The 26083-nt window shown below is 36.8% G+C and overlaps 1 protein-coding gene across 1 annotated transcript; it reads right to left on the bottom strand.

Moving 5' to 3' along the window:
- Positions 1–908: 908 nt before the first annotated feature.
- On the bottom strand, positions 909–18439 carry IL26 (interleukin 26). The gene is made up of 5 exons (XM_066254803.1): positions 18272–18439; positions 18124–18180; positions 17819–17953; positions 1083–1148; positions 909–995 (listed from the first exon to the last, which is right to left on the bottom strand). Exons 1-5 carry the CDS (start codon positions 18437–18439, stop codon positions 909–911), a joined length of 513 nt encoding a protein of 170 aa, XP_066110900.1.
- Positions 18440–26083: the final 7644 nt, after the last annotated feature.

Genomic DNA, 26083 nt, shown 5'->3' with positions numbered 1-26083 from the left:
TATCACGAAACACCAAGCCATGATCTGGTCTGTGTATGGCAGGGACACAATGAATGCCTTGTGGAAGCGACCTGGTTGTCACACAAATTGCTGTGAAGCTGCCCATGCCTAGTATGCCAACAGCCATGAATCAGAGTCTGTTTAATACAAAACAATGGTCAGTCCATATTATTTATTTCACCAAAGGCCCAGCTGTGCAAGTTTTTGGACAGTATGAGAAGTTTATTGCAGTGGTATCTGAGTCGCATTTAGACTTTTATTTGGCTTCAATCAACTTTCCTAATTGTACAGCACCCAAAAAAAGCATTGTCAAACTCTAGCATCATTTGTGGTCTTTGTGGCTTAGGTTATCTGTCAAAGGTGTTGCTAGTAAACCATTCCGAGTAGTTAGTTGACTTGGGTGTCTTATTTGATCTGATCTGGTTGCTACCCATTATACTCAGTGAAATTCTAGCACACTGTCATAAAAAAGACATTCAGGAGAAAGAAATAGTTTATTTAATTAAATTCAAAATCTGTTAAGAGCTAAATTCACAGTGAGCATAATTAGTAATCATTAAATGCTTAAGTAGACAATAATCATATACATATATATGTAAGTACCAATATCATTATATTATATCCCAGAAACCTGTCATTTTCTCTCCACAAATATTATATTAGTTAATTCTGATTATGAATATTTAAATTAAATTGACTCAATTTATTTATGAATAACAAAACATGTTCAGGATGAAAGCACTCTAAAATTTGATTTTGATAAATTTCTCTAGTCTATCCTGAATCTAAATTGCTGTCAGTTCTGTGTACAAAATTTTAAAAAGAAATATACTATTAAAAAGATTATTGCTGGTGGTCCTCATATTTCAAAATAACATATCTCGAATCAATGCACTTGATACCTTGCATTACTTAATACTTTCCAGGAACTGTTTAATCCAGGAAAGGAGAATATCCAGTTCCCTGATGGCTTTGTAGATTCCTCTGCTTCCAATCTGCCGATAAAGTAGGGGTATAAAAGCTGAAATATTTCAGATTTTAAATAAACACAGTATTTAAAAACAAAGATTTGAAACACTTACTCCGTAAAATGTTCTTTTCAACCTGGTAATGGATTTCATCTCTCTAGCTGATGAAGCACAGGAAATCTAAGAAATCAATAGTAAATACAGATATAATACTGTTGGAGAGGCATTGATATATATATATATATATATATATATATATATATATATATATATAAAATACTCTTTCATTCATTCAGCAAACATTAATTGAACAGGTAGTATGTTCTGGGCATGGATACACACAGGCAGTAAATAATACATGGTCTCTGTCTTCACAGAGCTTACAGCTTCACGGTGGAAGCAAATGATAAATAAGAAAAGAAACTAAAATTAAAGTTGGTCAATTATAGTTAAAGCTGTGATTGTAACACAAAAGACTCTGTGACAGGGACTTTCAAAATGACATACTTTCAATTGGTCAGGGAGATCTCGTCTGAAGAATGACATTTAAATTGAGATCTGAAAAATGAAAAGGAGCTAAAGCTATATATAAGGAGCTAAAGCAAATTGGAGGCAGTTGGGAAGGATGCCTAGGAGAGAATAACTCAGGGAGAGGGAAGTTGTGCAAAGGCCCTGAGACAGGAAAGACTAAGTGCTTTCTAGAAACTGGAAAAAAAAAAAAAGCATGTCTGGAGCAATTGAATAAGAGAGAAGTGAGTAGAATGGGAGATATGGGAAGGATAAAAAAATTTACTTTTTAAAAATTTATCTTGGCTATTATGCACATTACACAGTACAATATTCAGTTGTCAATTGCCAACAGAAAGCACCAAAAAATTAATATTAATTTTTAAATTAAGAGAAGGAGGCCCTGGCCAGTTGGCTCAGTGGTAGAGCATCAGACTAGCGTGCAGGAGTCCCGAGTTCGATTTCCAGCCGGGGCACACAGGAGAGGTGCCCATCTGCTTCTCCAACCCTCCCCCTCTCCTTCCTCTCTGTCTTTCTCTTCCCCTCCCACAGCCGAGGCTCCACTGGAGCAAAGATGGCCCGGGTGCCAGGGATGGTTCCTCGGCCTCTGCCCCAGGCACTAGAATGGCTCTGATTGCGGCAGAGCAATGCCCCAAGATGGGCAGAGCATCGCCCCCTGGTGGGCATGCAGGGTGGATCCCGGTCGGGCACATGCAGGAGTCTATCTGACTGCCTCCCCGTTTCCAGCTTCGAAAAAATACAAAAAAAAAAAAATTAAGAGAAGGAGAAGGTAGATAGATGTCTTATAGCCTGGCCAGGGATAACTGCCAGTCTCCTCTGAGAAGGCAAATTTTCAAGTCATATCTAAGCCTAGGAGATACATAGGAAGAAATTATCATCAACTTCTATTCTGCTACAAATTTTCATAAAGTTAACTAGAGTAAAGGAAAGGAAAGGAAACATTGAAAATATCTAATTCATCTATTTAGCTCTTACTCCTAGGAACTTAGCTCTAGAATAGACCAAGGAGATTGTATAGGTCACTTCTTCTCAATTTATAAAAGAGGAAACCAAGGCCCAAATGGGTAAATCACTCACCCAATGTGTCACAGGAGGTCTGATCCTCCTGGTAAAAGTGTCAAGCATATCAATTAAAATCACAATTCAACTCATGAAAGGGAAGCAACTATATGATAGTGCCTCTTACAACAAATGAAACATGGCCAGTGTCAACCAGCAGAGCCCTGTAGGCCAGAATTCAAAGAGCCTCCTACAAAGAGCAGGGAGAAGGGGCTGCATTTGGGCTCATTTTCTGTTTCCAAGAGAAAACAACTGAAGTGATTTGATAGTTATACCCTGAATGCTGTTTTCTGGGCTTAAGGGTGATGATGGTGTCATGAATCTGCCCAAATGGAGATGCTATCTTCAGGTCACACCCTGCATAGGGACTTTAATGATCAGGCACAGATGAGCTGCAGACACAAAATGTTCAGGTTAAGGTGCAGTTTGTAGGAGTCACAAGCATAGGTTTGGACCTCCCTGTGATAAGAGCCCTGAATTAAGAAGAAGACATTTCAACAATCCCATGAGACCAAGCAGTGCATGACAGATCCAGACCAGTGGTAGCTAATGTCAGAGAATACAGTCAGAAAAAGCTCACTCATTTCCAACATGCCTACTATGTGTCAGGCCATTCACTAGGCACTAACAGCACAATGATGAGCAAGACAGAGTTAGTGAATATAATAGTTGTAGACAGGAAAATTAACAAAATGAAAGATCAGTGTTAGAAGGTAAATATTCAGCAGTTTCAGGAGCTCTCTTCTTTATCCAATACCCTTTCAAATGAAGACAGAAATACTGAGAATATGGTTAGGTAAAAATACTAACTGTCAACATGTAATGTGATAGTGTTTATGTCAGGCACTAATCTGAAGGCTTTAGTTATATTAATTCATTCAGTCCTCACAACAACCCTATGAAGCAGGTACTAGTATCATCCTCATCTTACAGATTGGGAATCTAAAGCATGGAAGTCAATATTCTGCCTATGTTCACACAGTAAGTGAGAAAGCTGAGATCTGAACCCAAGTATTCTGACTCCAGAGTGTTATTTAAAAACACTGTATTATACTGGGGGGGGGGGGGGGGACCGCATAACTTGGGAAAGATATTCCAACTAAACCAATTTCTTGTTGAAAACCTTCAAAATGTAGTTTCAACGTGAGATTAGCTCAAAGATCGCTGCTCTATATTACACAAGGAGAAATGTCAGAAATAGCTTTAAAAGCTTAACCTGATTGGCAGAGAGGGAGAGAGAGAGATTTCAACCTGAATGGACAATGAAGTAATGAGCAAAAGAAGAAACCCCATGTATTGTATGTGTGTGAATGTATATGTGTGTTTCTTTTTTGTTGTTGTTCCTTTGTTTTTTAGATAGGAACTACAAAAAAAATTTTTTTTCTAGAAATTTCAACCTACTTTCAGCCAGGTTACTAGGTATGGAGAGAATTTATAGAAATCTGCCTATTATTTTATAAATGAAGAATTTGATTAAATACTAAGTCCTTCTTGACTAAAATTATCTAATATAAAAGTAAAGGGTCCAAATCTTGCTATTGGGAAAAAAGAAGACTCGATTTAAAAAAAAAAAAAAAGAATACTTGCCTAATTCTAATTCTAAGGCACTATATCAAAGTTCTGAGATGTGAGGATCACCTACAACATGCAGAAGCAGCAAGTCACATGGCACGATGTCAAATATGCATGTGTGGCAGACCAACAAAGCCAACCAAATTCTGATGTTACGGAAGTTAAATATCATGAAGGCATTCTTGTGACCACACCCTCTGCCCCGAAAATTGATCTCCAGTGCATCCCACAGCAGGGTGGGAAGTACAGAAAGCTTCTGACCTCACTTCCACCCCTGAGTGCAGCAAGGGGAAGAGAACTGGGAAATACAAGGCTTGGCAGTAAATCAATAAATAAACACTAGTGCCGGTGTTGCCACAAAGCTCTGCTGGTTTACGGGCTACTTTCTGGTGCCTTGAACTCCATTTACTATAAATGATCCCTAGTAAAGTTCTGACCCAGAAGGTTCTCATTTTCCTGTGGTAAATGTGTCTACAAACCCAGCAGGACAGCCAGCTTTTACTGCTATGATTCCAATTGTTTTGCCTGAAAGGAGGATTTTATAAAAGAATAATTTATTTTACTTTATATTCCAGGGTATAGTTGCATTTGCTGAAAACAGAATGAATGCACAACAAAGGGTGGGCAGTTTTACTATAGAAATGGCTGAATGAATTACCAAAGTCACTCAAAGCAGATATGATCTAGACTAAAGGCAATTATTAGTAAGGCTGGAATAACTAAGGAGCAACTCAAAGAGAGGTGTGAAATAGTCATAGAATAACAAACACAAGGCCTAATCATTCATCATTAAGTCAATACATTTTATTGCATACTTACCACATGTTAGGCATGCAATAGCATCTCAGCCCAGTGGCATTGATTTATATAAATACCCTACCTGATGAAAATTGCCTTGAGGCTCAAGTGATGGCTCATCTACTGAGACAGAGAGCCATGCAAAATTACAATACTATGTGATAAGTACTGTGATTAAAAAACACACACGCAACTGCTCTGGGAGACTTATCACAGTACTATGTGATAAGTACTGTGATTAAAAAACACACACGCAACTGCTCTGGGGACAATTCAACTGTAGAATCCCAGAAGGCTTCTAGAAGGAGAAAATGAGTGAGTCGCATCTTGCAGGATAAGATGGAATGGAAGAAGCAGGGACAACGGACGAGAAGGCAGAAGAAGCAGGATATTCCAAGGCTGGAGAGAGCAGAGGTGATTTAAACACGCTTCAGGTCTCAGCTGGAACCCCCAGACTTCATTAATTATCTGTGGTGTGGCCCCGCCCTGCAGCTCTGGCACAGCACAGCCTCCTGTGTGCTCCCTTCAGTGCACCTGCCACAACCCGAGACAAGCCGAACCTGGCCGAAAGCATTTCCGAGGGGTTCTATGAAGACAGACACCTATCAATTTTTGTTGAATCCCCAGCATCTGGAATAGTGTCCAGCAAATACTAGTTACTCAACAAATGTTTGTTTACTGAATGAATTCATGAGTGAAATGAAAGCATCAGTTTATGGCTTCAGGACACCGGTTTAACAATAGTTTGAAGCATGTCCCAGGCTTCAACAAGCATTAGAGCTCTGCTTAAAACAACTGAATGAACAAATAGTCCAGTCCTTAAATTGTGTCCCCAGTGTCCTCACATCTTTGAGAAGTCATACAAATTTTTATTGTGTCTGACAGTAAAAGCAAAAATGAAAAATCCCTCTCCACTGAAAATTCTGAGAAAACGAACAACATGCATGAGTTGAGTGGATGGCTGCACAGAGACAGTCTTTCAGAAAATTAACTGTTCTCACAAAGAACAACCTCAAATCCTTTCTACAAGGAGTTTCTTATATTTTCTTCTATTATAAATGTATGATGTATTTTCACAACTATTAAAAGAGTGTAAAAGCATATATAAAATCTTATCTATTTTATTTACCTCCGCATACAACTTTAGACTGTATTACAACCATTCCCTTTTGTTTTATTTTGTTTTGTTTAAGGTTTTTGGTTTGGTTTTTGTTGTTCATCTTCTTTTATTTTATTGTTTTAAGTTAACCTTAATGGTTAAGGTAGTTTTTGCTTTGGCCATGGCCTTGGTTTCCTGAAATTTTCTTTCCCCCAAAATGTAAATGATAGATAAGGAATTAAATTAAAGCTCAAACTAATTTTATTATATTGTATGACAGCAAATATAAGTTTTATAGCGAATCTTAAAACTAATTAACTTTTTTAACTTCTTCAGGTGAAGTCTCATAAACATTTTCTGAGGTGCATTTAAAATAACAAATAAGAAAAATATATTAGTGTAGCCTATTTTGAAAAGAGATTTTTAAAAATTTTATGTCAGTTTGGCAAAAATATGGGCTTTAACACATCAACAGAAAACTACTGAGATCAAACAGGTTTATAGGAAACTTAGAAAAAAATTTTAATTAACATTATTGAAAGAAAGCATAACTATATTTTCAAACAATTAGGTTGCATGAAAGCAAGAAAGAGTGAATAAACTATTATCCAGGGTCTCTCTGAAAAGCAAGTTTATAATCAGACATTTAATTTTTAAAAAACAAAAGACAGACGTCCAAGAGTTTACAAAATATTATCCTATTTCCTTATTCTATAACTAACAAAATCATGTAATAAAAATAAGTGCATATAATCTCACTTACCTACATCTTAGACCTTCATAAAAAATTTCTCCATGTTTCAACCGTAGAAAAAAACTAAAAAGAGTTTCTAAATACTTTAAATACAAACAGATACTAGGATAGGATGACTCCATTGCAGATATTTTAAAATTCTCAGCATAATTATCATTCATTAGAATGAGTGCCTGCATGAATGTTAACTAGACTTATTGTGATGATCACTTCACAATTGATACAAATACTGAATCATTATGTTGTATACATGAAATTAATATAAAGTTATATGTCAATTATATTTTGATAACAAAAGAATAAGTCCATGCAGTTTAGCATGTGAAGGTATAGAACTTTGCCCCATTATTTTGATGGAAATATTTATATCATTAACCAAGGAATAAATTTGTCAACAAAAAGACTCTGTGGTATAATTAGAAAATATATTTACTGAGATAAAAACCAATTACTCATAAATGATTTCTTTGTCTTTAAACTAAATTGCTAAATTATACACATAATGCAAGTTAACAATAACAATAGATACTAAAAAGGTATTGAAGTATTTAGGAGAGTCACTGTTCTGAAAATTGTTGAGAAAAGTAATTAGAAGAAAATTAGTGTTCTGTGTATAAAAAAGCAGTAAGAAAAGACTAACAACTTTGCAAAACTATTACATGCTAGGCACTTTGATATATTATCTCATTTAATTCTTCCAACAAACACAAGATGAGATTATTGGTATTGTTAAAGACAGTAATTGGACTTTGCAATTAATGAAAGAGTAAAATAGTGTTGGTCTCACATCCTACTTCTAGTTTTATCAGTTCAACCAATTGCAATTAAAAATATTTGAAATTACAAGGATAAATAATTTGTAATGATTTTAGTAAGTTAGTTGCTATTAATGATACAAATTACTTCTCAAACACACTCCAAGAAATGGACACACAAATACTCTATTTGCTAAGACTTATCAGACTCTATTTAATTATACACAATAAAAAGATATGCATTTCTCTAATTACCAATTACTATTCAAGTCCTTAAAATGTTAATTAAAGTAGATGATGAAATCTTAAAGACTAATGGAATTTTTTCAATTTCAACTTTGATTGTCAGCAATTAAACAAATTATTCTGTGAATTCAACTAAACTAATATTAAGTTACCTTTCAGGTCTAAGAGTATTTCACTTCTATAAGAATCCTTAGGCCCTGGCCGGTTGGATCAGTGGTAGAGCGTCGGCCTAGCGTGCGGAGGACCCGGGTTCGATTTTCGGCCAGGGCACATAGGAGAAGCGCCCATTTGCTTCTCCACCCCTCCACCGCGCCTTCCTCTCTGTCTCTCTCTTCCCCTCCCGCAGCCAAGGCTCCATTGGAGCAAAAGATGGCCCGGGCGCTGGGGATGGCTCTGTGGCCTCTGCCCCAGGCACTAGAGTGGCTCTGGTCGCAATATGGCGACACCCAGGAGGGTCGCAACATGGCGACGCCCAGGATGGGCAGAGCATCGCCCCCTGGTGGGCAGAGCGTCGCCCCCTGGTGGGCGTGCCGGGTGGATCCCGGTCGGGCGCATGCGGGAGTCTGTCTGACTGTCTCTCCCTGTTTCCAGCTTCAGAAAAATGAAAAAAAAAAAAAAAAAAATCCTTAAATGTCTTCTTATATATACTTAAGCCAATTTCCCAAATACCATTTAGCCAAATACCATGGTTAACAAAAGATTATATTAATAAAAATATTTTATATTACCCATAACTGATTTTTTAATAACTATACTATCTAAATTACCCAGATCAGACTAATTAAAAACATAATATTTTATTAGGTGTTGCAAAATGCTTAGAATATTACCAGAAAAAAATCAAAGCACAATCTAATACAGTGGAGATTTCAGACCTTGAGGTCTCTCATGATAATTATTGTGATGCTGTATCTTAAGAATGCTAAAATATATTATAGTCTTACAATACTTGCAAAGAAATCCAAAAGATATCTTGCTGAAATGAGAAAGGCTTCTCAAAAATAAAAAATAATTTAAGGTAAGTTAGCAATGAAACAAAGAGACAAGTCATTGGCAACCTTGGAAGAATGTTAGAAAATTAATTCCTTATATTGAAATCTGTTAAACAAAGAAAAAGAATTAAATATTTTTTCTGCATTTCTCATATGATAAGTTTCTCAGGAAAGTTAAATAGTTAGCAAGAGGTAGTTTCTGATTATAGATATCCTTGCTTATAAATAAAGTATAATTGAATTTTTAAAGTATCATTTTGCAATGCCTTATGAATAGATCTAGACAATAATTACAATCACTGTGAGAATCTTAAAAATGGATGGTGTAATATTATATGCCTCTTAATGAAAATGCACAACATTACCTATGAACTAATCAAGCCAAAACATCAAGCCTGAACCTGATCGAGTTTCTATATGTGATTACTAAATGTATTAGAAATAAAGAAAAGAATATATTCAATTAAAAAAACATATTAAATGAATATATGAAAATGCAATCAGCAAAATATAGACTATGAGAAACTCTAAACAAGTGACCCAATTTCTTTAACAAATAAATTACAAGAGGAAGGAGGAAAAGAAAGAAGAGAGGGAAAAGAGAATTCACAAAGAATCAGATCAAGTTAACCCAAATGTATTAACTCAGTAAAGAGGCAAAATTAACACTAGATTAAACAATACTTTGGTCCAAATTAACAAAACTTCTAAGCACGATCTGAAAGAATCAACCTCTTTTCAAATAATTTAACTGTCTCCCCAAACAAAGTTCAAAAATATTTCCAGGAATACAAAATATATCTAGGACCCAATAAGGTAAAATTTATGTCTGACATCCAATGAAAAATTACCAGGCATGCAATACAGTAAGAAAATATAATTCATAATTAAAAGAAAAATAAAGTAATTGAACTGACACAAAATTTAGAATTACAGACAAGAATATTTTAAAAAGCAAGTATAAATTGTTCTGTGTTCTAGAAGCTTAAGGAAACACTGATCATGTTAAATAAGGAAACCGAAAATATTTAAAGACCTAACTCAGACTTCTAGAGATAAAAACTACAATGTCTAAAATAAAAAATATATTGAATGAGATTAACAATAGATTAAACACAGCAAAGAAAAAGATTAGTGAACTTGAATATGTAACAATAGAAACTATACACAATGAAAAATGGGAAGAGACTAAGATAACACAGAACCAATGAACTCTGAGTGAACCACTAATGGCTTAATGTATATGCAATTAGAACTCCAAAAATATAAGAGACAGAAGAAGGTATAGAAGAAAATATTTTAATAAGTAATGGCCAAAAAGTTTCCAAAATTTATACAAACTAAAACTTACAGATGCAAGAATCTCAACTAACTCCAAGCACAAGAAACATGAAGGAAGCTACACCAGTACACACCATAACTGACTTGCTTAAAACAAGTAAAAATAGCCTGACTTGTGGTGGCGCAGTGGATAAAGTGTTGACCTGGAAATGCTGAGGTCGCCGGTTCGAAACCCTGGGCTTGCCTGGTCAAGCAAGGCACATATGGGAGTTGATGCTTCTAGCTCCTCCCCCCTTCTCTCTCTCCCTCTCTCTCCTCTCTAAAAATGAATAAATAATTTTTTAAAAAAAATTAGAAAAAAAAATAAAAAAAAAAACAAGTAAAAAGAGAAGACCTTTAAAAGGAAAAAACTAGAAAAAACAAGCATGACTGAGGAACAAGATAAGCCTACTACCAGATTTCGGGTAAGAAATAATGCAAGCCTGAAGACAGTGGAGCAACATTTTTAAAGCATTGGTGGGCGAGAGTGAGAGGAAGCAGGAACTATCAACCCAGAATTTTATAATCAGAAATATATATATATTTCAAAAATAAAGGGGACTTAAAGATATTTTTTAACATAAAATATCTGAAAGAATTCATTACTAGTAGAGCTGTGCTACAAGATACGTTATGTGAAATCCTTCAAAGAGCAAGAAGATGATGCTCAGTGGTGGGATTCAGCCAATCCGCACTGGTTCAGCAAAACCAATACTTAATTTTTTGTTAAGTTCAACAAACCAGTTGTTAAAATGGCACTTGTAATCAGGGTTCTCGCTACAGTGAGCACCTGGGCAGCCGCTCAATGTGAAAATCACAAATTTATATTCCTTACTCTTTTTTAATGTTCATCTGCGCAACAGTGTATTCTAAGTGCCCATGGTAATGTTTATTCCGTCCATAGGTGAAAAAAATTACAAGGAGGATGCCAATCAAGAAGCAATATGGAAATATCTTAAGTAATAGTTTTATTATTTTTGTCATGTATTATTTAAGATTTTTTCATTAATATTTTAAAATTCTTTCTTATAATATAGTTTGTGTACCTTTTTATTGTTCTTTTTATTTAAGCATTAAATTCATGAAATAATAAACTACCTTTTGGTATATCTTTTTTTATATACTTAAAATGGTCATTAGGACAGAGAACCATTTGTTAAATTATTTGATCCTTACCACTGATGATACTAGATAGAAACCTGGTTCTACAAAAAAGAATGAAGAGTCTCAAAAATGGCAAAACACATAAAGTTATAACTGATGAGCCAATAAAGGAGATAAAATGGAATCATTAAAAATCAGTCAAGAAGAAGAAAGAATAGATTAGATATATAGGAAACAACTGACATGGTGGTAGATATAACCCCAATGATAGAGATAATCACTTTATATGTAAATGGTCTAAACATACCAAGAAAAATAAAAAAGGAGTGAATTTAAAAACAGAAACTAAATATATGCTGCCTACAAAAAACTCACTTTAAATAAAAGGACAAAAGTTAAGAGTAAAAGGATAGAAAGGGATATATCATGCTAATACTAATCAAAAGAAAACTGGAGAGCTTCTATTAGCAGCAGAAAAAAGTTTCTGAACAAAAACTATTATTATGAACAACAGAGTAATTCTATAACAATGAAAAGGTTAATGCATCAAGATGACAATACAATGTGTCCTGTTGGCTCAGCAGTAGAGCATCAGCCTGGCATGTGGAAATCCTGGGTTCAGTTCCCGGTCAAGGCAGACAGAAGCACCCATCTGCTTCTCCCCCCCCTCCCCTTTCTCTCTCTCTCTCTCTCTCTCTCTCTCTGTTTCTCTCTCTCTCTCTTCCCTTCCCGCAGCATGGTTCAAGCAGTTTGAGCGAGTTGGCCCCAAGCACTGAGGATAGCTCCATGGCCTCCGCCTCAGGAGCTAAAATGGTTGCGAGCAGCAAAGCATCGCCCCCTAGTGGGCTTCCCAGGTGAATCCCCATCAGGGCTCATGAAGTCTGTCTGCCACCCAGCCTCCAACATAATAAAATAAAATTTTTTTAAATGACAACACAATTATAAACATTTGTGTACCTAATAACAGAATTTCAAAATACATGAACTTCTACCATGAATACTGATAGAACTTCAAGGAGAAATCAAGGAATTCACTGCTAATGTCAGGGATGTCAATAATTGATAGGTTAAATAAAATCAGTGAAGATGTAGAAAAAATAAAAAACAGTAACAACTAGGTCTGATATTATAAAACACTCTACCCAAAGCATAATATCTATTCTCTTCAAATACCTAGAACATTTACCAAAATAGAACAAATTTAAAGTCATAAAAAATGGCTCAACAAATATAAAAAGATTTGAGTCATATAAAGAACATTCTCTGACCAAAATGTAATCAAATTAGAAATCAAAATCAGGCCTGGAAAAGTCCACAAGTACACAAAAACTAAATAACAACTTTCTAAATAACCTATAAGAAGAAATTAAAAAGGAAGTTAGAAAGTATTTCAAAGTAAAAATAAAGCAAAATATCAAAGATTGTGGGATGTAGCTAAACAGTATTTAAAGAGAAATTTATAACACTAAATCCCTACATAAAAAAGATAAAAAATCTCAAACTATTAACCTCAGCTTTAACCTTAAGAAAAATATGAAAGATCTCAAATTAATTACCCATTTTTATTTTAAGAAACTAGAAAGAAAAGTGCAGATTAAAAAATTTAACAGAATAAAAAAAAGAAATAGTAAAGTTCAGGATGGAAATCAATGAAACAAAAACAGAAAATCAATAGAGAAAAGTCATTAAACTAAAATCTGGTTCTTTGAGAACTCAGTAAAATTAGTGGCACTATAAATACTCATAGCAGTTTCATTTGTTGTAGCCAAAAACTGGGGAAAAAGGAAATATCCATTAGTAGGTGAAAAAATTGTGTTAATATGATTGCAATGGAATACTACTTGGCAATAAAAAAGAAATTAATTATTGATACACTCAATAATATATATAAATCTCAAAATAATTGTTCTGGATGGAAGAAGCCATATATAAAAGAGTCTAGTACATATAATATCATTTACATTAAATTCTAGGAAATGCAAACAAATCTGTAATAACAGAAAGCAAATCAGTGGTTCCCTGGGGACAAAAGGGCAGTACAGAGGGACTCAGGGGTACAAAAAACTTTGGGGAGTAATGGATATGTTTATTATCTTAACTGTAGTGGTAGTTTCACAAGTGTATACATGTGTTAAAACTAGCAAATTATATGTTCAGTTAATTCTATGTCAATTATATCTCAATAAATCTGTTAATAAATACATTATAAAAAATTAAATACACATAATATATACATTATATGTGTATATATATATAAACATATATACCGTATTTCCACATGTATAAGAAGCTCCCATGTATAAGATGCACCTTAATTTGGGGGTCCAAAATTTGAAAAAAAAATGCATTACATAAAGTTACTGAACCAAGTTTTATTCATCATAAAATCCATACAACTCCTCATCACTGTCAAAACTCCCATCCATCAGCTTGTCTTCATCTGTGTCTGATGACAAATCACTGTCTTCATATATTGCCTCGTCCTCAGTTCCACCTTTGGCATTTGAAATGCCACAACCACTGTATAAGACTCAGCCTGTTTTTGACCCCAATTTTTTTTAAAAAGAGTGCGTCTTATACATGGGGAAATAGGTATATTATATTTTTATACACACACACACTATACTTACGAATATACTTATGCCTGGGACTCCTCAAACGTTTAGCAGGGCGAGAGCAACTTACTAAACTTCCTCCAAGCTTTCTCTTTCTGTATTCTGAGTGAATGACACCACCACCCTCTACCTACACCCCTCTATATTCACCAGAGAAGTCTTTCTAAAACAAAATATTTGATCATGTCATGCCTTTCAATGGCTTTTCATTTTTTTCCTGGTATGATCTAAACTCCTTAGGCAGTCTTTACATGCCTTTCTTAACCTGGCCCCTGTCAGCTCTCCTCCCTAAAATCTGAATAGTCAGCTTCCTCTTCACATTCCCAAGTCACATTACATTCATTCTCAATTACTTGCAGTTTTCTTGAATATGGTATGTTGTTTTATACCATCAAGACTTTATTCAAGCTGCTTCCCTGCCATTTTTGACCCTTGTTCAATGGACATTCAACTCAATCATCACCTCCTTTATGAACACCATTCTTAGTCTCTCCCCACATGTACCCCAAGCCCCAGAGCAGATCAAATAACCATTTCCTTCTTTGCACTTCCACAGTGACTTCATGAGAGAGCAAATCAGCATTCACACATGAAGTATTTCAGGATTCATTGAACTTCTTTGTTAACATCTCTCTCCCCCAATAAGAGTTAACCTCTGGAGAGCAAGGACCAAACCATACTGGCCTTTGTTACCCCAACACCTAGCACAAGAAAATATAGACGTAGTTCAAGTTGCTGTAAGCCAATTTGTGAACATCAGTTCACAAAATTTACTTGTTTATTTTAATTACTTAGTTTCAGTTGATTTGGTTTTCATTTTGTCTTTTTAACACTGTTTTAAAGAAAGTTCGATCTTTGTCCAAGATTTCTTTTTATTCATGGGGAAAATATATTCATAAGAAGAAATCATTCATTGACTATAGCCATGAACAAAACCACTCCGTACCACTGTGCAGATGATACCATGTCCATGAGTGACTAGTTAAAGAGTTTTCCATTCACTGCACCACACTCATGCAAGGTTATATCCCTGCTCATAAATAATATACTAATGAAAAATTATTGAATAATTATATCAGAGACACTGTTAGCTATTGACCAAAATTAATTTCTTCTTCTTCTTGACCATAAGCTGGACTACATTTCCCAGGATTCCTCGCAGTTAGTGTGGCCATGTGATTACTTTTTGCCAATGGAATATGAGCAGAAAAAAGAATTCTTTCACATGAAGATAAAATAAAACCACATAAGAATTTCTGCTCTAAATACCCAGAGCTTTGCCAGTAGTGTTATTATGGTGCTTTTTCTTTCTTCTTGTTGTTATAATTATATAGTGACCTTGCCCTCCTCTTCATTTCCATTAGAATCGTTCTATCAACACACACACACACACACACACACACACACACACATACACATACACACACACACATACACACACACAGTAAAACTTCTAGAGTGCAAGGTCTGTGTTTTAACTCATTTTTCCCATAACAATCCCACTAGCAAGGACAACGGGGCAAATACAGCAAGTGTAATTACTTTCTATATTGGCTGTTTATGTATAACTATAGTATTTAGTGCCCATTTTTTTTAATATCACATTTAAGTTAATGTTTGCCTACTTCATATTTTATAACTTCCCCCTGTTTAAACCATGCCCCAATAACTAATCTATACTTCCACCAAGATCAGATACTGAGAAAATTTATATTAAACAGATACCAGTTTTTGTTGCCAAAAAAATTAAAATTATGATTGAGCAAAAGATTAAACGCAAGGTAAGCACTTATTTCCCTAAAGCAAAAAGTCTGAGAAGGCTCCAAAACTCAAGAAAATATTCTTTCTTTTTCACCCTTTCCCCAGAGGTGGTTGATACACCCCAGGGCATAAACTTCATGGCCTGTGAAACAACGTAATTGAAGCTAGCAATGGTTGGCTTCAGATAGGAGAAAGTAAGAAGTACAGCCCAGCCTGGAGTTAGGTGGCTCTTGCAGAGGTTGATTGGGTGTTGTGTTCAAATCTGGCCATAAGGGGGAGCCAGCCACTTTGGAAAGTGGCCATAACCAGCCAGCAACCACGCTGCTCTGATGCTGCGGTGACCCGTTTCTGAAAGAAGCGTCTCTATTGACAGATTAAGCTCCTTTAAGAAAACACTTCAAAATAAACCAAGGAAAACCAGAGTTCCTAGACAATTCTCTGTTTCTAAGTTGTTCATCTACAGAGCATTGCTTGATTTTGGTTATAACTGTGATTGTTTTCTAGCTATTTGAGCCAGTGAAACTGAATCAATGGGGGAAAAACGAACGTGCTTTTGGAGGTGGGAGGTTCCAGGCTTCCAAATAACGCTGTATTGTATCAGGTAAAGATTTCTTCTAGTGCCTCACCATCATTAACAAACCTCATTTAGAAAAGCATTAAATTAAATCAGATGCCTAAATGCAATGGTTAGCACTTACACAGAGGAACCCAGGTCTCTCGTGAGAAACGAAACAGAAGGTATTTTTTTTAAGCTGAAAAGCATCTCTGTTTCCAGATACAAAAATGGGAACAGTTTGCTTGTTCCTTGGGCTGACTCCACTCTAGCTTAGAGTCACTGCCAAGACTCTCTAGTCTCCCCAATGTCAAGTGCTGCAGTGGATTCTTCTCCTTTTCTTCAAGTCTTTTAGTGGTGAAACTCCCTTGCTTGGGATAATGATCACTTAAATATATATAATTCAACTGCAACTTAAGAAGCTATACTATTAACTGTCTTAATGAGAAGATTTCATAGATTGGACACAGAATAAACCAAAAGTAAATTATGACCTTGCCATTATTTCACCCAAGAACACTGACCCAGAGCATTCTTTCTGTATTCTACAAACAGGTCCCAATTTGTAATTTTTTAACCATTCTCATTATTTTAATGGAATGAGAGAGTTTATGAAAAACCATGCAACCCAAGTCCCAACAAGAACATAATTTAAACACAAACTAACCAAAGAAAAGGAAACGTAAAGACATTCAATTTCTTTTACCTGACTGACCAGCTCACCCTCATAAAATGCCTCTGTATTTTATGGGTTCCTGAGCACTTCCATGAACCGCCAGAAAAACATATCATAACTCTTAAAGAATAAAAATCCACCTCCAACTGTCCGATAGGTCAGTCTCAATAATGCCCCAGAGTAGAGAGCTCGTGTTTGAGGGGCCACCCAAAGACTGCCGTTACGCTGCCTTGTGTCTGCACCCCCAGCGAGGCACCATCACAGGGGCCACACAACGCATGCCTGGAACCCAGAGTCACAGAAGAGATTCCGCACTCCCAACTGAACAAGTCAACTAACATTGCACAGATCCCGACCTGATATTTTGGTTTTCCTGTTTTATTTTTTTCTAAACTGGTCTTTATTACTGTGCATATTTTTTTTTATAGAAATGTAGTCATTTTTCTCTTCTTAATTATTTCTCCATTGCTTATGGTGGCAGTGACCATAAGCAACATCAATTAATTCAGTTCCCAAAGAAGATATACCCCATTTTTTTTTATTTTGACTGAGACCAGGCCTTAAAAAGATAAAATTATCTTTTAAATTAAATAAATAAGAAAAAGATGACCTAATAGTTCTCGTCAATGTGGGAAAGAAAAAGAAAGCAGCTTAGAATAGTGTTTGGCACATAGTTGATACTTAAGAAATAGTTATTAAGTGAATATATAAATTACTTGGAAATCATAAAGAAGGAATGATAAAATTTAAATAAATATTTGAGTGGGATTCCATGTTATTTTAGCTCTCTTCAATATGTTTGTCGTGCCATTCTTTAAGAAATAATAAATAGTGGCATTCTGAGTTATGCATGGTTTTTTGATGCTGTTTTCCTGGCAATGAGCTCTCTGTTGGACTACAAGCCAATGACTAGAAAGTCTCTTTTACTCACCCAACCTTCAGTGTAGAAACAGTTTCATAAATGCTGTTTTCTAAGTAGCTTTCTAGGATCAAACTCACCATACTTGTGCTTACTTACACAGCGGCTCCATTTCTGCCTAAGGCTATGAAATTCTTCCACAAAGTGTATTTCCTTACAAACTTGTAATTGGAGTTGACCAAAAACATCTTCCATGAAGAAGGACAGAAGCTGTTCTTGGAATCTGCAGTTTTTCTATAAATAAGATATAAGAAATTGCAAAAGATTAGCTATGAATAGTTTTGTAAAATGTCACTGAAACATCCCCCTGATTGTTACTTAATAACTATCTGAAAAAATTTAAATGCAGGGGAAAAGCAGCAAACATTTAGAAATGGGGAGGGGCAGAAGATCTTCTGGCTTACCATAAACAGCTTTTTTGATTTCTTTTTTAATAATCGTATGTTTTTTATGTGGTCTTCCTACAATAAAACAAAGAGAAGTAAGTTTTATCCAGAATTACAAATGTCCCTTAGGTCATCATTCTAAGAAGAGCCTAATATTGATACTTACAGGAATTGTTGCTTTGAGCCATGCTGCCTTGACATAGAGCATGTCAACTTGGGACAGCGTTCCCCTTGGGTAACAACTCTTGGCGAAGGATGATTGCTTGTGCTTGGCAACAGCAAGAGACAGAGTGACAAACAGCAACCCAGACTTCAAAATGCAATTCCCCCACATTTCCGTTCACCTCACTCTGGACCTGTGTCACTCGCAGCAGCCAGAGAGGTACTTGTGTTGGTTAGATGTAAGGATAACCTACTTACTTTAGCCCTCACGGCAGCCTCTCCAATGAGATGCTGTGAAAGATAACTTACTGTCTATGCAGAGGAAGATCACTTTGGCTGCTCTATTTTTTTTAGAGCTTGCTTCGTAATCAAAAAACGCTGACCACACCATCTGTGACATGAAGTAAAAGCTCAAATTTACTGGTAAGCTTGGGACCTCATTTCAAAAAAAAAAGTCAAAACTTCAGTTGCATATTACAACAGATTTCATTATTTTAAAAGTCATCCGTGCCAATAAACATTCCTAATCGCCAGGAAGAGTGTGATATTTTTTTTAATTAACATATAAAAAGATGTCTCCATTTCTAACAAGTATCCTAAAAAAATTGAACCGAAGAGTAGAATGGGAAGCCCTGGGAAATCTGCCCGTGAGGGCACAGAGACTTGCATTTACCCCTTGCCAAAGCCTTCACCTGGCCCCTTCTCTTTCCTCAGAAGCCATCATCCAGCTCAGAAACTGTAACTCCCCTAATACATTTAAGATTTATTTGAAACTGGACCTGCAGATACTACCCACAATTTAAAAGGTTCTTTATCATTTCTAGCCAAGTCGACCACATGAACTTTTCCTCCAACTCTAGACTTCCAGCAGAGTGTGAATCCCTTGAGGAAAGACACCCTGTTGTTCTACCTCTGACTCCTCGGTACCTATCATGGTACCTCATCTTAAACACGTTCCTTTCCACATCATGAGATACTACTATACTGCTTTTTTTTTTTCAACTTATCAAAGATCTGTCAATACAAAAAATAGTGCTGGGTACTATTTTTGTATTGTACTAGGGGACTATGGGGACTATGAAGGCAGACATTCCATGGACCCCATCCTCAGTTCTGCCCCACATCTTCCTAAGGTGGTAAGTATGGTTCACATTGGGTAACGGTCCTAAGATAAGAAGTCGATATAGCTCAGGATCACGTACTGTGGAGCAGAGCTAAGTCACTAAAGCCAAACATGAGTAGAGGTAACATAATACCTGGGCAAGTCAACACCAGGAATCTGGTTGCGAGTAAGAGATTCATCAAAACTAGGCAGAGTCCATGACAAGTACCAGAACCTTAAGACTAAGTTCTAAACCAAGGCAGCCAGAGCTGGCAAAGGAGCAAGGAGAAAGTATAAACTGAAAGGCCTAAACACTTAGGGGTATCTTGGGAGTATTTTCTGATGTTTTAAAAAGTTAAGTGGATCTCCCTGAAGAGCCCAAGCCTTGTTTCCACAGGAGCACCTCTGCTGCTAACGGGCACGCCCTCTCACGTGAGATGGGAGCACTTCACAAAGAAGACAGTTGATTGGGAGAGAAAGGATGCACAGTGTACAAATCCAAGCATCCTCCAAAGTTTTATCAAAGCACATAGGAATAGCCTTTGTACCTCAGTTTCTAAGTGCATCAAAAGGGTACACAGTAATAACAGCAAGAATTGAGACAATCTAGAAATCACAGTAATGAGAGTCATAGAAATCAATGCTTTTTTTGTGTATGTCAAACATGTCATCTCTTTAGTCTGTGGCCTTGGGGCATTCAGCATAAGTACCTAATAGACTAGACTCAGGCTAGTAAATGCATTTGAACCTGAATATGCATGCCAGTAGCAACATAATTTCACCCTTAAGGAATTCCCCTCACACTCAAAGTAGAAAGCTGAAGTGTTTTCAATGGCCCAAGGGCCAACCTGATTTTGCCTCTTCTCCTTACCTTTCTGGCTGCTTCTGCTGCTGCTCTGCCCCTTGGCGCCACCTCTAGACACAACAGTTCCTCGTGCTCTTCAAATGCATGCCTGTACTGCAGAGCCTTGGCACTTGCTGTTCCCTCTCCCTAAAATGCTTTCCCCTAGATACTTGCATGGCCAGCAACTTCAAGTCTTTGCTCAAATATTATCTTCTCAGCACGGCTTTTCCAAAATACATGTCATAGGCTGAATGTTGTCCTCCCCCCAAAAAATTCATATGTTGAAGTCTAACCCCCAGGACTCCAGAATGTGACTGGATTTAGAGAGAGGATCTTTAAAGGGGTTATCAAACTCAAATGAGCTCGTCTGGGTGGGCCTTAATCTAATGTGACTGGTGTCCTCATAAGAAAAGGAGACTTGGAACACAGACACATGGCAAAAAGGCCAGGTGAAGGCACAGAGAGAAGCTGCCATCTACCAGCCAACGAGGGAGCCGCAAAAGACACCAATTCTGCTTGACGCCATGATGTCAGACTTCTAACCTCCCAAACTGTGAGAAAATTAAGTTCTGTCATTTAAGTCATCTAGTTTGTGGTAGTTTGTGGTTTTATTGTTTGTCTGTCTGCCTGTTTATTTATTTGTTTGTTTTACTTACGGGGATCATGGAGAATGTGTGGAGAAAGGAGTGCTGAACTAGGGCGCAAAGGTAGAGCATTTGGGGCAGAGAGAATAGCTTGTATATACAACATATGGAGTCCAAGGAACTAGAAAAAGTTTGACAAGGGGGAAAAATGAGTAGGAAATGGACTTGGTCACTAAAAGGACACAGGGACAGGCACCCTTGTGTGGCACAGCATGTATGTTTTCATAAGAAATCATCTCAGTGGGAGAGACAGATACTGTTTCAAACTGAAATGGGACCAGGATTCAGTCCATGATGCAGAGCAATGTGTGATAAAGGTTTGTTTTCCCTCTGTTACTTCTCTTTCCCTTGTTATCTGAGATCTGTTGTGTCACCCAATGTCTGCTCTCCTCTGAATGGAGGAATTACACATATCATAGCCCCTCAATGAGAGATGTATCATATACTTGGGGCCAAGAAGTATTTTTTACTATATCACACCCATTGTAAGGTATCAAAAAGCTAAAAATTGGTATTGATATTCTGGGAGGAGAGGTCAGGCTTTCCTGTCAGGCTTTCCTGTCCCGTTCCTCCTTAGGGAGGGGAAGAAGAAGAATTAGAAGTTTCTTGCGTGCAAGAACAATGAGTCATTCAGTTTTAAATCCAAAATAAAGGTTAACCTAGAAACTTCTTCTCTTTCAATAGGAGGCAGCATTTACATACCACCTTGCATTGACTGTAGTTCCTCCCCCTTCCTGGAACCTTGAGGGTAAAATATCTCTAGGCTAGTGACGGAAACTGAACTGTGAAAGATTTGTAAACATCTTTGATTGTGTTACCTTGAGAGTCTTAATGATTCTCTGTATCCCCTAAACAAATGTTGCCAGCTTGTGCCATGATGTCATGCTCTCCCTGCCCATGTGTGAGCAGGGGTATATAAACAGCCCCTGAATTATATTTGTCACAGCACGATTTGGGCTTGCAGATGCCCTGTGTCAGCCATATGCAGCCAGCATATTTAATAAATCTCCTCCTCTAATAAAACTCTTCAAAATTCATCTGGACTGGGTGTCTCTACGTGAACTCGATGAAATGGGGTACAGTGCCTTTCAGAATCTGGGGTGCGGTACTTTATAACATACCCACAGTTTTCTCCTTGTAATTCGGTTCCATTAGAAGTTGGTAAACTCAATGCTTAGCACCCATAGCTTCCCTACAACACAATACAAAGTTTCCATTCACGAGTTCACCATCTTGCTGTCCTGTTCACCGCTCCACCTGCCACAGAAGGGCTCCTATCAGCTTGTTTACAGAATGAAAGGCACTTGAGAAGCTGTTGAATTTTTTTCCTTTCTGGGAGAGCTCAGTGCATGGCTTCTACAGGCATGCCCAGTCCTGGGCTAGAGCAGGTCCTTGGATGCTCAATATTACTTTGTTTGACTTGACTAAACTTCTGTTGAATTTCTCACTGACATTTTTAGGCACATATTCCTAATTTTTAGGCAACCAGTTAATAAAATTTTGAGCATGTGGACTTGATTACTCGGCCCTAGAACTCTTTTTACACACACTGATGAACTTTTGGGACTGGAATACATTTTTACAAGGTGGTCCCTACTGGCAAAGTGTAGTAGTGCAGCCAAACAATGCTCATCTAAATGAAGAAATAGAGCTGAACTCCAAAATGAGACAACAGAATGTCAGAAGATTATGTGACAAGGAGATAATTTTGTTGCCTAAAGAAGATAGTTTTGCCTGACAAGAGGCAAAAGGGGATATTTCAATTCACACAAAGTGCTGCAAAGCTCTGAAAAGTCTTCAAAGATCATCTGATCCAGTGGCGCCATTAACAAAAAGACTGGCACTTAGTCAAACATGGTATTTTTTCTTTCAGTGTTGAACTGCTAATTTGTTCCATTTCTGCAGAGCAAACTTGTCTACAATTGTATAACAGTGTAGTGAAGATTTGATTTACTTTATAGATCTCTTTCCTGAAAAACATCCACCTACTAAGGCAACAAGAATAGTCTGGTACTTTGTTATGGTAGCCTTAGGAAACTGATAGAATACCCTAATTAAAATCAGCCCCAGCTCCTCTGTCTCTGGTTTATTTTTTCCGAACCGATATCATTATTTCATGTATGAGATACTGTTTTTTACTTCTGCATTTTAGCTCTCTTTCCTAAGAGCTAAGTTCTATCTAGCAGGGATTTTTGTCTGCTTGGTCATTGCTGTTACCACAGTTCTAAACATAAACAGTCATAATAGAATGTGTTCAATAAAGAACATTGGATTACTGAATACACTCCATGAGCTCCACAGCATATTTTATAAGGTGTGAAAAGACTAAAAGGCAGGCAGAACTTTAAGGAGGAAGGAAAAAGAAATTTGGGTGACAGAAAAATAATAAACTCTGCTTTGGGAGAACCTTTTTGTATGTTTCTTCTCAACTCACTTCTGCGCTGTGTTGGGCAGCCACAAGAGCTCTTTATCTGCTGATTTTGTCTATAACATCTATAGAGCCCACAGCGGGCATCCCCTTCCCTGCCTTCAGTATTGTTTCCTGCCTCTCCTTTGCATTTCAGACCAGACCAGAAGTGTAGGAGATCAGATCAGCTGTGCATCGGGCTTGATGGGAACCTCTCGTGCAGCTTGGTACTGAGTGATGCTGGCCACTCCTCTGCATTCTGTATCTTTCTCGCATAACTTCCTACACACTAGCTGGTCACTCGCTGCACCACTGTTCAACCACTGTTCAATACATCTGGGGTTTTTGTATTGCAGGCCTGGTGCTTTCTGTGGGAAAAAATCAGCTAATAAAAAGCCTTTTGTCCTTCCCACAAATTTGTTTTGACACTCGTCTCTTCCAAGGTTCTGGCCTAAATTGATGTATTCATTAATTCTTTCAAAATACAATGTAAATAATATAGAGAGAGATTCTAATTTGCAGATCAGATGTTATATATAAGGTGTGTATATGTCTTATATATATAGATCTTATATACCTTGAGCACCTACTATGTGCCAAGCAATATTCTAGGCCAGGCATGGCCAACAGTTTTTGCCCGCAGGCCAGATTAGAAAGAAAACTTTTTTCACGGGGGATGAAATATTAAAATTTAAAAATGTTAAATACAAAAACAATTCATTTAAGTAAACAAATTTTTATTATGTAATTTGTTTATGAATAAACATAAGTAATTTAGTACAACAAATTAACAAAAAAACTAATATGACGTGTTGAGGCACTTTGCATCGCCTATTACTTTTTTAATATCTGGCTTTATACTTGTAGTAGCTATTCTTAACACAGCCTCCAAATGTAAATCATTCAATCTTGATCTTGTACTTTAGATTCATTAAAGAAAAAGTTTGTTCACAAATATAAGTTGAGCTGAAGATTACTAAATATTTCTTGGCAAGTTTTTTTTAATTTCCATATTATTCATTATTCAATTGCTGATAAAAATTGCACAGACGAGTACAAAAGTTGTAAATCTTTATAATGGAATTTTTTTAAAAATAAAGAAGTATCACGAATCCATCTGACCAATTATTGGAAGTTAACCCTAGATTAGTCACACATGGTATTCTTTTCCACGTATCACTATCTCCTTAAATATCTCAGTTTCCAATAATCAAAGACGCTTCCGCTTCTGAATAGCTGAGATTTTAACTTTCATTGTTGTACAATGGTTAGATATTGTAGTTTATGTATAATGATTTAAAAGTATCACTTATTTCATTTCCACAGTGTGAAGAATATTCAAAATTTAATCGCAGGCCGCATAAACTCATTATGCAGGCTAGATCTGGCCCACGGGCCATATGTTGGCCATGCCTGTTCTAGGCAGTGAGCAAAATAAACCAAAATCTTAATTCTCATAGAACTTAGACTCTAGTAAGGAATTGCCTTAGCCCAACTTCCCCAGAAAAAGGAGCCTGAGGCAAAGCTTGAATGCTGGTGCTCTACTAGGGATATCAGTGAGAATGAAGGGAAGGAGAAACAAGACCAGCAAACATGGACAGCCCATGCATGGTGGTGCATCAGTAACCTGGCCAGTGTTTATGAAGAGAGGCAGCTAACCTTCTGGCCACTTAGGATGTCTCCAGACAGGCTGTACAGAAACCAAAGGAAAGAGGAAAGGGGATAAAACTATATTCATCTCCATCAGTGAAGGTTTGCCCCGTAGGGAGTTAAATCTTCACACACATGAATATGACCAGCCTTTTCAGCAGGCAAGGGGAAGACAGAGTCCACCGTCTTCCCCAGGGCCCTCTTTCTGAGTGCAGAGTGACAGAAAGAGTCAAGAGTAATCACTGTAATAACAGTTGGGAACAAGAGAAACCAAGAAAATCTGAGATGGCCCAGAAGATGTGACACAGAGCTTTACAGTTTATTGTAAGAAGAAATCCATTGTCATCAAAAATCGTTAATAACCAGTATAGATTCATCAACTGGAACAAATGTACCACTCTGGCGCAGGATGTTGAGAACAGCAGAGGTGATACATCTTTAGAGACAGGGCATATATAGGACATCTCTGTTTCTTCCTCTTAATTTTGTTGTGAACTTAAAATTCTAAGTAAATGAAGTCTATTTTTTAATGGATAACAAGTTGAACTAATAGCACAGTCATGGTTACATTTCATGATTCTGCTATAACAACATGGGTTTGATAGGAAAATTTAAGGCAATCTCTGTTAACTCTGGGTCATACTCAGTGCTCAATACATTTGTCATCTGCTGCTCATTGCAGATCTTATTAGCTGCTCACAAAACCATTCCCCTTTAATACTGCTCACAGAAATAGTTTGGGTGTCAATGTGCCTATTGCCAGAAAATGAGCTGTGAATGATCTAAGCCAAAACTTGGCAAATTATAGCCCAGATCTGCTCATAGCTTATTTTTGTAAAGTACATGAGCTAAGAAGGGTTTTTACACTTAATTAACAGGGCTGAGCAGGAGAAGAATAAAGAAGAGAATAAGAAAAAAAAATGCCATAAAGACCACAGGTGGTGGTCCACGAAGCCTAAAATATTTACTGTTTTGCCCCTTTCAGAAAAAGTTTTTCCATCCCTAATCTAGACCAATGATTGTCACAAGCACATGTGCCATTTCTGGCCAGAAAGATGTGGGGAGAAATCTTCCTGGAAATGGGGTGTATCTGTTTTTGAGCAAAGAAAACAGTCACCTCCCTGGGCTCCAGACTTGCAATGGAAGCAGATGGAGGATGCTGCACCTCA

The sequence above is a fragment of the Saccopteryx bilineata genome, chromosome 2, assembly GCF_036850765.1.
Source record: "Saccopteryx bilineata isolate mSacBil1 chromosome 2, mSacBil1_pri_phased_curated, whole genome shotgun sequence".
NCBI lineage: Eukaryota > Metazoa > Chordata > Mammalia > Chiroptera > Emballonuridae > Saccopteryx > Saccopteryx bilineata.
Note: the sequence above shows the minus strand (reverse complement) of the source record. Positions and strands in the feature narration are given on the sequence as shown.